Source organism: Prionailurus viverrinus, chromosome B1, assembly GCF_022837055.1.
Source record: "Prionailurus viverrinus isolate Anna chromosome B1, UM_Priviv_1.0, whole genome shotgun sequence".
Classification (NCBI taxonomy): Eukaryota; Metazoa; Chordata; class Mammalia; order Carnivora; family Felidae; genus Prionailurus; species Prionailurus viverrinus.
Genome location: NC_062564.1, coordinates 22,437,734 through 22,453,744, shown reverse-complemented (window position 1 = coordinate 22,453,744; position 16,011 = coordinate 22,437,734). Strand labels below are relative to the sequence as shown.

Here is a 16,011-nt window from a genome sequence, read left to right as displayed (position 1 = left end):
TGAGCCACCCAGGCGCCCCCATGAATAATTCTTATTATGCAAATCCAATGATGCTAAGTTTGTATCTCTTGTCAGTGACTGGCTTAGATAGAAGTATAAATGCAATCCTCAGCGCACATAAATTACTGAGGTTTCAAATATTCCATTCCCCCTTAATCACAAATATTACTATATGATTTGTGACAGGTATATGCCTTAATCAAATCTTTTAAATACAGACTATCATAGTTCATAAGTTTTTGCAAAACTGGAGGCTTTTATTTGAAATTATTTATTCAGGTAACTGAGGTAAAATATATTTGGTTCTCAAATATCAACTGGTATTCCTATTTTCTACCTCCCTTTCCTTTCTTTCTGTTTCTTCCTTTTTTTTTTTTTTTAATTAATTCACACTGCACTTATTTTGATGCTAGATGGCTAGTCAAATAGGATGCAATGATTCTGGTCAGGTGTTCTTTCTTTTTCTTTCTTCCTTTCTTCCTTCCTTCTTTCCTCCCTCCCTCCCCTCCCCCCTCCCTCTCTTCTCTCCCTTCCTCCCTCCCTCCCTTCCTTCCTTCACCAAATCACAAAGTACTGCTTCTTGAAGGAGATAATGCAATTTAGCATTCCAAAGTAAAACTCCCAAATATATTGGCACAATTAAGCCCATTTCTAGACTGGATGGAGTGTAATGGATTACCTCAATTACAAAAAGGCCTTTCTTGGTTTACAAGAAACAAATGTCTATACCTCCATGGAAAATAAGTATCCATACAGTCGACATCAGTACAGCACACGCACCCATAGGCACTGATCTCATACATCTCATATAGGCTGATATGCAAAGGATTCTTTTTTTAAAAATAAGTTTATTTATTTATTTTGAGAGAAAGAGACAAAGTGAGGGGGAAGGTGCAGAGAGAGAGGGAGACAGAGAATCCCAAGCAGACCTCATGCTGTCAGTGCAAAGCCCAACGTGGAGCTCGATCAAACGAACCACGAGATTGTGACCTGAGCCGAAATTAAGCATCCAAAGTTGGATGCTTAACTGACTGAGCCACCCATGTGCCCCAAGGATTCTTTGTCATACCATCTTGTTTGCCTTTTGAGGGAAACACGGTGCAGTTGAGCACAAGGAATTAATAACCAGACGAATGCAGAGCGAGGCTCTAGAGACAGTCTGTCTACCTTGAGAATCCATTCTCTTAGTCACAATTACACTGGAGAAAACCATCCTATGTTTAACAAGGAGAAGGACATAACGTGGTAAAAGGCCATTTTCAACAGGCCATTTCCAACAGTTCCATTTCCAAGACAACATTTTTGCCTTTGCAAGTGAGAAGTAGGGAATCTACTACGTGGTTACCATTTGTGAAGTGAGACTTCAGGATATGAAAAAATACATAAGCCCTTTTTTGCTTATCACCATTACAGAGGGAATGGGAGAGCCATTCCGTAGTAGTACCACTATCTAATCATGTGTCCCTCTGGGTTGGGCTTAGGAAACTTGAAAGAGTATGTTCTTCTCAGGGCTCGATTGGATTTGGTTTGGCTTCGATAGCAGTCACTGGTCTTTCTGGCTGTACACTTAGTAGGGTACAGGCCCTCGGTTCCTGGTGGCCTTTCACACTCTAAGACAGACTAGACCTGCATAGACAGACCTGGTGATAGACTACTAATTAGGGTCACAGACCCTTTAGGGCTGAAGATCTCTCTATCTCTCTGTCTTACCTCTCTTTTGCTGGTTGTAATTGTTGAGGGACTTCATGAAAGATTCCAAAGAAGGGTGGCTGAAATTTGCTTCTGTGCTCAAGACATGTGCATGCTATTATTTAAAATAGAATGATTGCATGTATTTACATTTCAAACACAGTGTCTTAGAATTATAACAACTATTCAACTTAATTTAAAATGCATAACAAACTGAGCTCCATGTTGAAAACGACATGTTTGATCCACCAGTTACCAACACACATATAGTGATGGCGGTCTGTACCTTTTCTGAGATGCTCTGCTTTTAACTAATTTACGGTTCAGACAAAGTAACAAAAAGTAAAACTGTCAATACATGAACACATAAAATAATCATGTTGTTTTTCTTTATCATCATATTAGTGACCTGTATTGACCTATAAATCTCCTGATAAGTTTTTCATCATGGCCAAAGCATGTCACGAACATTGCTATCTAACAGCCAAGTTATTGCACATTCAGAGAATTTGATGGCCGGGTAAAATTTTTCCTCAACAAACGTATATGGTTAGAGATTTTGCGAACTCGGCACAAAAAACCTCTTCCCAATCCTCTCATTTATTAAGACAGTAATTTAATTAAAATCAACTCAAAAGATTACAGAGAAGACAAAAATGACAAAACTTGTCATCTTGTGAAGGTATCAGCTGAGGTCAATGATTGGAAGGTGTTTCCATTATCATTGGCACTTATAATCCAGAAGCCTTAGACTTTAATCCGTTCCTTTTGATGCATGTCGTTATGTTAGAAATTCCATTTAAAAACCTAAAGAAGTTGAAATGGTTTAAATATAGACATATAGGAAGTGTGACGGTGTTCAGTATGTTTAACCAGTGATTTTAAACAATTCCTTTTCTTTAGACAAGATTCCTAATCTCTTAAATATTCACTGGACCGATTTTAATGGAGCAAACTTATAAAATCATTTTGCAACAGTGGTTTCATAAATGTGGAAGAAAACGAAACATTATAAAACGCAAGTGACTCCAGCATCTTCAGAGTGTGAACAGACTCTCGCACCCCACTGTCTAATTTTACATTCTTCGATAGATGATTCTCTCCCAAAACAAAACACTTCATTCAGCCAGATTGGACCGGTACCTGAAGAAACCAGATACAAATGCATCAGTAAACACGGTCTGGGGTTTATGTCTGAATGGGACAAAAACATTAGTTGACCCTCTAACTTAAGACAAAGGGGCTGCTTATTACCTACATCCAAGTGCTGTGCTTTCTATTTGGATTCAAAAATTAATCTGCCCCGGAAAACCTGATATTCTGTCACTGTGTAAACTAGTAAGAGTACAACGTAATAAGACCTATACCAAAGGTATCCACAGCTCTATGAAATTGTAGATAAAAGAATGATTGGTTTTAACAGATTCATTTTATTTTTAGAAATAAGAAGGGAAATAAGCTTTGCTAATCACAGGTATGTGCAATGACCTGATGGTCTGAGGCCATCTGTATGAGGCATTCTCTGAAACATTAACAGGTACTGGAGTTCTTTTCTTAGCTTCTGGTGTAATGCTATTTACGTGTGCCTGGCTTACCAAATATATTACCTATTTTTTTTTTAATTTACATCCAAATTAGTTAGCATATTGTGCAACAATGATTTCAGGAGTAGATTCTTTAGTGCCCCTACCCATTGAACCCATCCCCCCTCCCACAACCCCTCAGTAACCCTCTGTTTATTCTCCATATTTATGAGTCTCTTATGCTTCGCCCCCCTCCCTGTTTTTATATTATTTTTGTTTCCCTTCCCTTATGTTCATCTGTTTTGTCTCTTAAAGTCCTCATGAGTGAAGTCATAAGATTTTTGTCTTTCTCTGACTAATTTCACTTAGCATAATACCCTCCAGTTCCATTGGCAATCAAAAAGCATATTATCTATTTTTAATTAAACTAAGTCTAATACAATCAGCAAAGGGCTTACAAACTATCCTGCAAAAAGACCATGGATTATTAATTGCAAACACAGACAAACAACAACAAAATGACAGAGCTAATACTCTCTTTATCTTGAACTTTTCCCCAGACACATGAAAGGGTAAACGGCCATCAGCAGTAGGCTCCCTGGAAGATTATTTAACCAACTAAATACACAGACTTCACTGCCACTTTCAAGAGAAGGACATTATTCTATCAATGAATAAGGAAACAACTGCTTTTTGAAAGGAATCCATGCATGCCAGGAGAAGATCATTTGAAAAACAATGTTTAGAAATGTTTTTCTGGTACACTCTAAAGATTTTCTGTGAGTGTCACATATAAAAATTCCCCTTTCTTTTACACATAAGGAATGGAACCTTTGAAAGACTTCTAAATGAAAGATGTGGGGTTTTGTTACATATACATAATGCAAACCTCCTGATGTGTTTTTAAGGACATTTCATGCTATCAAGAAACTGATGATTTAGCAGCTAAATTTCCAGAAACCCCTTAGCAAGTCTGGTGGATGGTAAATAAATATCTTAATACCGTCAGCATAATCAATAATACATTTTCTTCAATTCAGATCAATGTGATATTGAAACGTTCTCTTTCGGTCAAAGAGCTATATAAAACATAATTAGAAATCACTTCAGCTTAGAAACAGACCTTGTGACTTATAAAACACGGTATTAAGTGAAGACTTTTTTTTTTCAGAGAGGCCTCTATAATGGCATACATAATGACATTACTCTTGCTGATTTTTCAAATATTCTATGAGTTCAATAAATAAAAGTTTATATACATGCTGAGTGATGTGCATAATATAGTGGTGTGTGTACATATGAATAAGTTACAAATATTGGGAATTTTGTAACCACTTTGTGGATAACATTTGACCTAACTTTAAAAAAAAAATGGAGAGAGGTTTTCCACATGTATAAAAGAAGTTATTCCATAGAGTGGGGGCGCAAGGTAATGCTTGATGTATTACAACAGTCACCAGGATCCTGGCATCTAAAACACAAAGTACATTAATGAGGGGAGAGCAATCAAGGGGAAGCCTGTATAGAAAGCCAGCACCACGTTTACAATACTCTGAATTGTATATTGTGAGTCGCCAAAAGAAGTGACATCATTGGGGCACCTAGGTGGCTCAGTGGGTTGAGAGACCGCCTCTTGATTTTGGCTCAGGGTCATATCTCACAGTTGGTGGGTTTGAGTCCCGCACCGGAATCTGCACTTAGTGTGGAGTCTGCTTGGGATTCTCTTTCTCTCCCCTCTCTGCCCCTCCCCAACTCACTCTCTCTTTCTCTCTTAAACTTAAAAAAAAAAAAAATTAATGATATCATCAGAACTATATTTTAGAAATGTATATCTGCCAGCAATGTAGAAGTTGGATTAAAGAAGAAAGTCTGTAAGCTAGAAGAACAGTTAATAGGATGTGTATGGAGAGATTTTTCTCTGAAGACTTGTGTTTTCATTTACTCTCAGAATTAGGAAATTTTTATTTCCACCTATAAAATAAATTGGGCATTCTCTTAATCTTTGAATAATTTGTGCCTCTACTAGAAAGATCCAAACATGAGACAAAATTATATTTGGGTTCACGTTCTCAAGGTAATTCGGAACGCTGCATTGTTCAGTTCATATAGTAGTAATTAAATCATTCGGGCCCAAACAATATTTCTATTAGAAAAGAAAGGTTTTCCTGGGCTGATCAATTATAAAAGTAGTAACCTGAGAACTCAAGTATATTTTGAAATGTTTGTAACAGTATTGAGCCTGTTTGACTTAAAATTTTAAGGCAGATAAAAAAGAAAATGGGGAATATGACCTCAAAATCAGAAACCTTGCCAGGAATACATTTTTGTTCCCAAGGGGCTCTTACAAGGTATAGCCCATCTTTTTTGTGTTTGTGAGTGTTCGTATGTGTGGGCGTGTCTGCACATGTGTGCTTCCTTGTAAATGTATAAAGTCTATCTAAATTTTTTGGAAGCCCCAAAGGGACTCAAAAATATATGCAAATAATCACAACTGCACAAATCGTGGAGCTCTGCCCATGTCCACGTAGAAGAGAGCCAAAACAGTGCGACATTTCTACATTGTGTCTATTACACATACAGACATTCATAAAGTATATCAACAAATGTAAGTAAAACTTTTGGGCACAGCATGGGTCTGTCATAACGGGAGCCCAAGAACGGGATGGCTCTATGAGAGTCTCTGTTCCAGGGCACTGTGATGCGTTCACTCCTCATGTTGTGGGTTCAGTCACTGGATTTCCATCTCAGCAGTGCAGACATTTCACAATCCGGGGAAAAAAGAATTAAGAATGAGAATCCCTCCCCTCCAGTGGCTGGAGCACCAGCAGGACAGCCCCGCAGGGGTAGCACAACACGGAAAAGAGTCCATTCATGTGCTGATATGTGAACACAAATGTTGAGAAGCCTCCGTAAAGGAAGTCACAAACGTCAGAATGCCAAAGCTGTAGTAGTAATCTTGAACATTTAAGCCCACTCTGTGACGAATTAATGATGTGGCTGAAAACGTTCCAAGTACTTCTAATCTGTTATCTCATTGAGCCCTCAAATAACCTTAAGAAGTTGAGTGCTCTTCTAGTGCCATTTTACTGCTGAGGAGAGGGAAAATCGAAGAGAGTAAGTAAGTTGGGCCAAGGTCATGTAGCTAATTTCCACCCTGCATCTGCGTGGAGCCAGTGCCTTTAAAAAATGATTCACTGCAATCCCCTGCGTCGTTAGAGTCAGTCGTTCAGCAGATCTGTTTTGCCTGCCTCCGTTGAGTGAAGGGAATCGAAATCCGTTCCTTCTTGCACTGACTTCCAGCTTATGTTTTAGAGTAGATGAGGCAACTGAGATCACATACGTAATCAGCAGCAGAGTTGATACCTGTATCTAGAACCCCTACCTCCTATTCCGATGCTTTTCCCACCAAGGACAAGGATATGATAGACATATTGGGCGATTCAGTAACTCTGGTCTCTAGCGATGTAGAAAAGATTCAGCCACAGTGAACATCCTAGGTTTTTTCTACACCTGATGTTTAAAATTTACGTCTTCTTGGGGCACCTGGGTGGCGCAGTCGGTTAAGCGTCCGACTTCAGCCAGGTCACGATCTCGAGGTCCGTGAGTTCGAGCCCCGCGTCGGGCTCTGGGCTGATGGCTCGGAGCCTGGAGCCTGTTTCCGATTCTGTGTCTCCCTCTCTCTCTGCCCCTCCCCCGTTCATGCTCTGTCTCTCTCTGTACCAAAAATAAATAAACGTTGAAAAAAATAATAAAAAAATAATAAAATTTACGTCTTCTAATAACCCTGTAAAATAATGGCGATTATCTCCATTTCCCAGGTACATCAACTGAGACTCAGGAAAAATGTTTGCGTTTATCAAAATAACAGAATGACACCAAGAGACAGAACATGATGACATTTAAGACTAGGTACAATTCACTGATGGCACAGAAGCCCAAAGAGAGTTATAAAAATAATTTTCACAGATTTGTTTTAATTTTATATTAATATATTCAAGACTATTGAGCCTAAGGGAAACATGTGTTTAATATGCATCTTTCCATCTCATTCCAAATTGTTTTCTGCATTAAAAATTAATTCAAACATAACATAAGATTCATAAAATTTTACCTTGATGTAAACCTCAAAGATTAAAAAACAAATTTTATTTTTATTTCTTTACATAATAACTATTACACAAGGAATTTGGGTGCTGCTGCTGTCATTGTTATTGTTTGTCTCTGAACTTTCTTTCTGGCTAGTGGGAAACTATGCAAAATTGAGGTGTTCAGTTTATTTTATACTCCTATCTATTTGTCATCCATCTATCTATTTATCTACCTAACCACGTACACATCTACAATTCCCTTTACCATTTGGGGGCTGGAAGGAGAGCAAATTGACTGATTTTGTGTTTCCAAAAGCAGACAGCTATCACTGTGTTGTCCACGGCTTCTGAAATTTTATGAGTTTGGTTTGTGATGCCTGGGAATATGCTCAACCGATGATGCCATTCCCTCATAATCTCTTTTTAAAAAATTACAGATAGGGATATCTGTTTCAAAGATTCAGATTTAATCTGCTCTCCAGTCCCTCACCACTTTTCTGGGAAACAACAAACACCAAAAAGGTGATCATATTTCATGAGAGGTAGTATAGTGACGAGATTGCAGAGCAGCTGCCGAATAGGTGTGTGGAGAAGCAAAAACCGCTGTTGGTTAAAAGTCTGAATGAATTTTAATTAAATCTAGTCATGGCAGGGTGATTTCAATCTGGATTACTTTAAAGACTTCTAGTTGTGGGGCGCCTGGATGGCTCAGTCAGTTAAGCGTCCGACTTCAGCTCAGGTCATGGTCTCCGGGTCTGTGAGTTCAAGCCCCACGTCAGTCTCTGTGCTGACAGCTCAGAGCCCGGAACCTGCTTCAGATTCTGTGTCTCCCTCTCTCTCTGCCCTTCCCCCACTCACATTCTGTGTATCTCTCTCTCTTTCAAAAATAAATAAACAATAAAAATTTTAAAAAAAGACTTCTGGTTGAGAAGTCAACAACTTCTTCAAGAAAAAAGCCTTTTGTTTTGTTTTTTGGTGAGGTTAAAAATCAAAGGTGGAAACGGAATGGGAATCAGAATTGAGAATGGGTAAACTTAGGCTATAGTTGTCAATTCTAGTTTAGTGGTTCTGAAGAAGACACGCATTTTCCCTGTTTTAGCATAGATGCAGAATAAGGAGGTGGGGCTGATGTAGCTCTGGGATTTCATTTACCTTTAAAATTCTGTTGTTCTAAGATTTTAAAGAAGCTCTTTGGACATTCTTCAAGATAACGAACTTAGAAGGACATTCTGTGTAGCGGAAAGAAATAGGTTAAGGCGCAAATCTTGTCTCCCCCCCCCCCCCCCCCCCTCCAACCACCATAACCATTGCACAAATTTGGGCAGGTTTTGTGACAGCTCTGGTAAGTTGACTGACTTTCTCTATGCAGACTGGGGCTATAACATCTATTCTCACAGGCAATGTGAGCACTGAGTGATATCATATAGTGTGTACTTGATTAACAATATTACCCCATACTTCGTATTGTCTTTGTTACCATAAGTAACAAAACAGATGTGTTAAGAACTCAATGGGCTCCAAATCAGGTTCCATAATACCCAGCAGCCAAACATCTACCTTTTATTTTATTTATTTTTTATTTTTATTTCTATTTATTTTTTTTAATTTTTTTATTAGAGAGAGAGAGAGCATGAGTAGGGGAGCGGGGCAGAGGGAGAGAGAGAAAGAGAGAATCTTAAGCAGGCTGCATGCTCAGTGCGGGGGCTCGCAGGGCTTGATTCTGCAACCCTAGGATCATGACCTGAGCCCAAATCAAGAGTTGGATGTTCAACTGGTTGAACCACCCAGTGGCCCTAAACATCTACATTAAAAAAAATCTTTTTAATGTTTATTTATTTGTGAAGGAGAGAGAGACAGAGTGTGAGTGGGGGAGGGGCAGAGAGTGAGGGAGACACAGAATCGGAAGCAGGCTCCAGGCTCCGAGTTGTCAGCACAGAGCCTGATGCGGGGCTTGAACCCACAAACCCTGAGATCACGACTTGAGCCCAAGTCAGACACTCAACCGACTGAGCCACCCAGTGTACCTAAACATTTACATTTTAAAACTTCCAGTGGGCAGGGGTCAGTCTGTAAGAATTTGAGTTCTGAGTCACTGATATATTTTATATTTGAGATTTTACTCGCATTCACTGAAGGCTCAGTTCAGAGGTACAGTGATATTTTTTATCTCCTTCCATTTATTCTTGTAATTTAAAAACTTCCACTTGGAAAATTGATTATGAAATGTGAAAGGGGTACTAAAAAAAAAAGATGATATTTATGTTTAGAATTTTCTTTAGTTTCTGCTTTCACGTTTGGAGCAGCAGCGCAAACTCCTGTAAACTTAGAAGACGAGTTGGCTACCCCAATCCAGCTCCACCTTTCTGCATCAGCAAGAACTGATGGGACAAACTCCTGGAGCACCACCATTGTCGGTAAAGCTTGTCCAAGTTCGCTGCTGGGAGGCCACTGGAACAAGAGACTGGAAATCCTGTCCAGGCAGAAAAGTGCCTCCCTCGCCCTGCACTGCTCCGTGCAGTGAGCAGGAGCCACTCAGTGCTTCCTTAAGTTTAACCTTTTGGTGTACTAAAAAAAAAAAAAAACAAAACATTCCACTGTATGCAAAAGGTGCATCCAAATTAAAGAACCTATTTAAAGGAGTGAGCTTTAAGCTTTATTCCTATAAAACATTTTGCCTGCAGCTGCAAAAGTAATTGTTTTTAAAGCTAACAAGGATTATCTTGGGTAAGTCAGGTTTGCTGTTTTAAAACCAGAAGGGGGAGGAGGGGAATAACTATGTCCAGAATTGTGTTTTTTCTTTAAGGGGGAAAATACAAAGGGTATACATTTAAACTTTTTTCTTCTTGTTTCAGTTCTGGGAGTAATGTACAATATAGTGTTGATCTGATTTTTCTTACTTCCCCAGGGAACAAGTAATTAAAACCTGAATGCATCTCTCTCTTTCTCTCCCCTACGCCCACCTCCACTCATATTTCTAAGTTTCCTTTCCAGTCTCTATCCTGCATTTGGAATTGCCTTTTCTTTTCCTCCTGAGTGAAACTGTAAATTTAAGGTGGAGGAGTTGAAACAGCTTCACATAAAGAGGTTGTTTGCCGTGTCTAATCCCAAATCAGCTTACAATGTAAGCCCGGTTCTTAAAATACAACGTACAATGAAGCAGATCATGAAATTTATTGCTCAGGGTCTTTTTCTTCAGAACAAATAACCTCAGTTCTATTATGTCTCCCAGATCAGCTTGCTTTATTATTTTAAAATTCTCATAATCATTGTCCAATTGTTTGGTATTGAAGTATCCACAGAGAGGTGAAAAGAGCAGGGTCTGTCTTGAGAAGAGTGAGGACAGGGTTGGCTTCCCCACAGAAGACATTCCTGCAGTCACACTTTTGTGGAGTACAAAGTCACATTCAACTTTGAGCCCTGGAATATCCCTGATGTCATCGACAATATGGTACTGATCCTTTCAAAGAGGATGGCAAATACCTTTGGAATGATACAGTTGGAGCCGTTGCTTACAGTGATCTCTGCCACCATATTGAGCGATGCTATGAGCCAGGCTTTGTGTTGAGTGCTTTCTGTATGCCAACTCATTTAAGATTCAGAATAAATCTGATGGGGTTGGTGCTCTGATTCTCATTTTATTGGGGGGAAAATGCAATCTGAGACAGAAGTAGCAGAGTTAAGGTTTCATCTCATATCTCCTCAGTTATAAAATTCTTAGTCTTTCCAATTCACTTCAGTAGGCAATTAAGAATGTTAAAGAAAAACAAAATTCAGACATGCCTGGTTGTTTCATTATAACAACACTCTAGTATCATGTATAGAATCACCAACTACCGTGAAAACACAGTCTCACTAAAAATGGACCCTCATCTTCGAGAAGTAGTCAGTTATCCAAACAAAATATGAGAGAACTGTCTCCATACAGCCCAATGACGCATTTCACATTAGACTAAATTCTATTGTTTTATTACTTATTTAAATGGAAAACATATTCTTGCCAGGATTTCAGAATACTTATTTCTGTCTTTTCTTAATCCCTGGAGATACAAGCAGGAAGAAGGGCTATGGAGACAAGAATACTTTACTTGTGAGAGTAGGCCTTAATGTTAATGCAAGCTTGAGACATCTCTAACTTTGTGTTTACCACCTATGTTTGGAACTCAATGGAAAACAGCTTTGTACACCGTGATATTTATAGCAGCATTAACAACAACAGCCATATTATGGAAAGAGTCCAAATGTCCATCAACTGACAAATGGATAAAGAAGATGTGGTTTGTGTATATGTATTTAGATATGTGTATATATATATGTGTGTGTGTGTGTGTGTATGGTTTGTGTGTATATATATGTATATATATATATATATATATATATATATATAATGGAATATTACTCAGCCATCAAAAGAATGAAATCTTGCTATGTGCAACAATGTGGATGGAACTAGAATGTACTGTGCTAAGCAAAATAATTCAGAGAAAGACAAGTATCACATGATTTCACTCATGTCGAACTTAAGAAACACGATGATGAACATAGGGGAAGGGAAGGAAAAATAAAATAAAAAGAGGGAGGCAAACCATTAGAGACTCTTAAATACAGAGAACAAACTGAGGGTCGCTGGCAAGTGTTGCATCGAAGGGATGGGCTAAATGGGTGATGGGCATTAAGGAGGGCACTTACTGTGATGAGTACTGGGTGTTACATGTAAGTGACGAGTCAACTAAATTCTACCCCTGAAATCAATATTACACTATGTGTCAACAAACTAAAATTTAAATACAAACTTCCACAACAAGAGAAAAAAGCTTTTAAGTGTAGGGCAAATTCAGTGAGGAAATGAAGCTGGGGAACAACATCTTGTTTGCTTTCCTTCCACAGATCATATTCTGCCAAACGTTACTCGTTTTCTGCAAATTACAGTACATATGCTACTGCTGTTGCTCTGAATTTGGTTTACCCTTTATGATAGATGAAAGGTTTACTTCAAGGTATAAGAGATTAATAAACTGCACCTACAGGGTTTGTTTCCTTTTTTTAATCATAGATTTTGTAATTTTTATTTGAGAGAGAGAGAGTGCATATAAGCAGGGGAGAAGGGCAGAGGGAGAGAGAGGGACACAGAGAATCTTAAACAGCCTCCATGCTCAGTGCAAAGTCTGACCCTGGGATCATGACCTGAGCCGAAATCAAGAGTTGGACACTCAACTGACTGAGCCATCCAGGCGTCCCATGGGGTGTGGGGCTTTTCCCTTCTTTTCCCTCCCCTCCCCTCTCCTCCCCTCCCCTCCCCTCCCCTCCCCTCCCCTCCCCTCCCCTCCCCTTCGCTTCCCTTAATGTTTTATTATTTTTGAGAGAGCACAAGTAGGGGAGGGGCAGAGAGAGGGGGATAAAGGATCTGAAGCGGGTTCTCCGCTGAGAGCTGCGAGCCTGAGGTGGGCTTGAACTCACGAACCTTGAGATTATGACCTGAGCCCATGTCAGACGCTAAACAGACTGAGTCACCTGGGTGCGTGAGGCTTCTTTCTTAAAGACACAAAGTTAAATGTCTCTCTGTATAATGTAAGCTATAAAATCACTCATCTTGAGGAAAGGTGAGTTTTCCCCCGTTTTAGGATAGTTTTCTCTTTTTGGATTCAGTTATTCAGCTGGCCCATGTTTAAATTATCAGAAAAATGGCAAACTGTATTTCACTTTGTCAACAAAGGCACATCCTAATAATTCAAATAATCTACATGTTGTTATTCTTACAACTGAATAATTTTATCCATCTACAAGGTGAGGAAGTCACCATCGATGAAAATTGTATTTCATCCATTAAGCACTGTGGTTGTTCACTTCATATGTGCTAACAGTCATCTGAAATATTTTATATGATTAAATATTTGAAACAAATGGGCTTTCATGCTATTGGTCTTAGTTTCCACAGAAATTTATTCTCTCCTCATACGTTGTTGAAACTAAGGTTGGTAGCTCAGTCTTGCTAAACGACTGAATGATTCATTTGATTCTCCAGTGACCAAGAGTTGGGGATTTTTAAATTTTGTTTTCTTCTCTGGAAAAAACAATTATCTGGCTTATTGATATTTAAAACGTTTTGCTTTAGGAGGTACATTTTAGAGGTGCAAGAATGATTTTAGTCCCATACTTTTCAACCTGGGGAGAAAGTTCTGAAAATATAGTAGAGATGGAACGTATGGAAATTCCAAAGATGTATGGTTGCAGAAAATTATGGATCTTTTCTATTTCCTTTGTTTCTTTTGTTCAAAGCTGTAAGACACAAATTAAAAACTGGGGCCAGGGGCTGAGCCTAGGCACAGAAATTCTCGCCATCACCACACTCTTTTGTCTTATCTCACCTCTTCATATGAGACTAAATGATTTTTCTGACCTCTGAAGACTTTGGAACCTGGATCTCTGCTTAAATTTCTCTCTTTTTTAAATGCTTATTTATTTTTGAGAGACAGAGAGACAGAAAGAGACAGGGAGACAGAGAATCCCAGGCAGGCTCTCAGCCACCCAGGCGCCCCAATTTATCTCTTCTTTTAAAGTTTATTTATCTTGGCACACTCCCTTATTTTATTGCTATAGACAAAATAGCAGCATTACCAGATAATCTTATGTTTATAACTTTGCATGAAAATTCTTCTTGCCCATATCTAAAATAACACTTAATAAAATCAAGAAGGCTAATTTTTTTTTGTCAACATCAATTTCAGAGAAACTAATTATGTATTTGTCAGATTTGTAGAGTAAATAAGGAAAAAAATAGTGACTTTAAAAGTCCAATTTATATGGTTACTTTTTTCTAATCTCTTTATCATTTAGAATTGAAACGCTCATATGTTTAATTATACATAAAACCTGTTGTAAGGTACCCATTTAGGAAAAATAAATGAGACAGTAAAAATGTCAAGATGTATACATTCAAATACTTTTGGCCCCTGCAAATTTTCTTCCTAGCTCTTAAAAAAAAATTCTTTTTTAACATTTATTGATTTTTGAGAGGGGGGGTGGTGAGGGGAGGGACAAAGAATATGAAGCAGGCTCCAAGCTCTGAGCTGTCAGCACAGAGCCTGACATGGGGCTCAAACTTAAGAACTGCGAGATCATGACCTGAGCCGAAGTTGGGCGCTAGGCCAACGGAGCCACCCAGGTGCCTCTCTTCCTAGCTCTTTAATACATTCATAGAGCAGGTTATGGAGTCAGCTGGGTAAAAATACACAAATATGCATGCAGCAACAGAACTACTCAGTGTTTTACGAACCTCAAATAGAGGGGAAAGTAACCTACGTCTTCCCTTATTTCTCATCACGTTTCTTAAAGGATTTAGAGAAATCATAAGGAGCAGGTAGGGAGAGCCTACGTAATTGCTTCTTTCTCTTTCATGGCTCCTCACTGTCCTTTTAGAATACAGGTGCTCCATCAGGGACCAAGGATAGATCTCACTGCTGTGGAACACTACTGCGAGGAAAATGCACAAGCCGGTGCCCGGCTCTCCGGTTCCGCAGAGGAGAGAATGTGAGCGAGCACAGGGAAATGCTCCTATGCCCCCAAGACCCGGATCCATAAACTGAGCTTCCCAGGACGGCCTGTGGTTCACCTGTCCCTAGTTCTCCTCTTCTACTGCACCAATCACTATTTTCCTCTGGTGTTGTCTACTGAACCAAACGAGTCTAAACACCGTTTAAACACTAAAGATCGCCTGAGAGCGTATGCCATTTATTTTTAAGATCTATTTCTTTTCATTTCTACTTTCTAGGAAGGGCTTTTGAAAAAAAAAACTCCTACATAGGATATCTCTTCCTATTTTATATGTTCCTGCTGCTACTATATTCTGTGTACTAGAGAGGGGCCAACATTTCATTAAAAAAAACCTATATATACATATATATACATATATAAAATATATTTTTTAATTACCTTGTCCAAAGTAAGCTCCCTTATGCACAGCTTGAACACCTTGGTAACCCAAACTTCTACAGACGACCTGTCCACCTCGTAGCTCCCAGTGGTCATCACAGACCGTGCCCCAGTGGCCACTGTGGAAAATCTCCACTCTGCCCTCATGAGGACCGCTACCACCAACCAATCGTACGGTCTTAGGTGGAGCTGGAACAAAAGCAAGCAGGGGTTAATTATACATAACTATTGTTTTATAGTGCTTACAAAATTGCCACATTTTTTCCCCCAAGAAGTACGGCTACTGAAACAAATACTAAACTTTCTAGCACCACCTGTTGGTAAAGAGTTTAATTGCAAATATTGCATTAGTCAAAACTGAAGTCGAATTTCTTCGGTCTCAACACTTCTATGAGTGACATACACAATTTATATAAGTTACATATATGAGAACACTGCAAATATTATGCCCCAAAGACTTTAAAATTCAACATCTAAAGTTTATTAATATGCTAAAGATTTTTCATACCTACTTAGTAAAAATAATAACAAATGGGTTATTTTCTTGCCACATTAACACACAAACCGGAACACATAATCCAGTGACTTTCAATGATGTAGGAAGTGGAAGATATTTTATAAATTATAAACATAAAAATAGATGACCAAACATCCTATCTTTTACAAGAGAATCAAGATAGCTATAGTGACAATATTTATTATTTTGGATATTTTGAGAAATTACTAAGGCAATAAACTTTGTGAAGAAATATACTATGTGTTTAACTATAAAAATAATTTTGTTC

At 38.6% G+C, this 16,011-nt stretch overlaps 1 protein-coding gene across 2 annotated transcripts in view; it reads right to left on the bottom strand.

Moving 5' to 3' along the window:
- Positions 1–938: 938 nt before the first annotated feature.
- Positions 939–16,011, bottom strand: part of MSR1 (macrophage scavenger receptor 1) — an 82,900-nt gene continuing 67,827 nt past the window's right edge. For both annotated transcript variants that reach the window (XM_047857128.1, XM_047857129.1), the window contains 2 exons: positions 15,227–15,415; positions 939–2,832 (listed from right to left, as the gene is read on the bottom strand). In XM_047857128.1, coding sequence (XP_047713084.1) covers positions 2,699–2,832; positions 15,227–15,415 — 323 coding nt within the window. In that variant the 3' untranslated portion in view covers positions 939–2,698. The remainder of the gene's footprint in view (positions 2,833–15,226; positions 15,416–16,011) is intronic.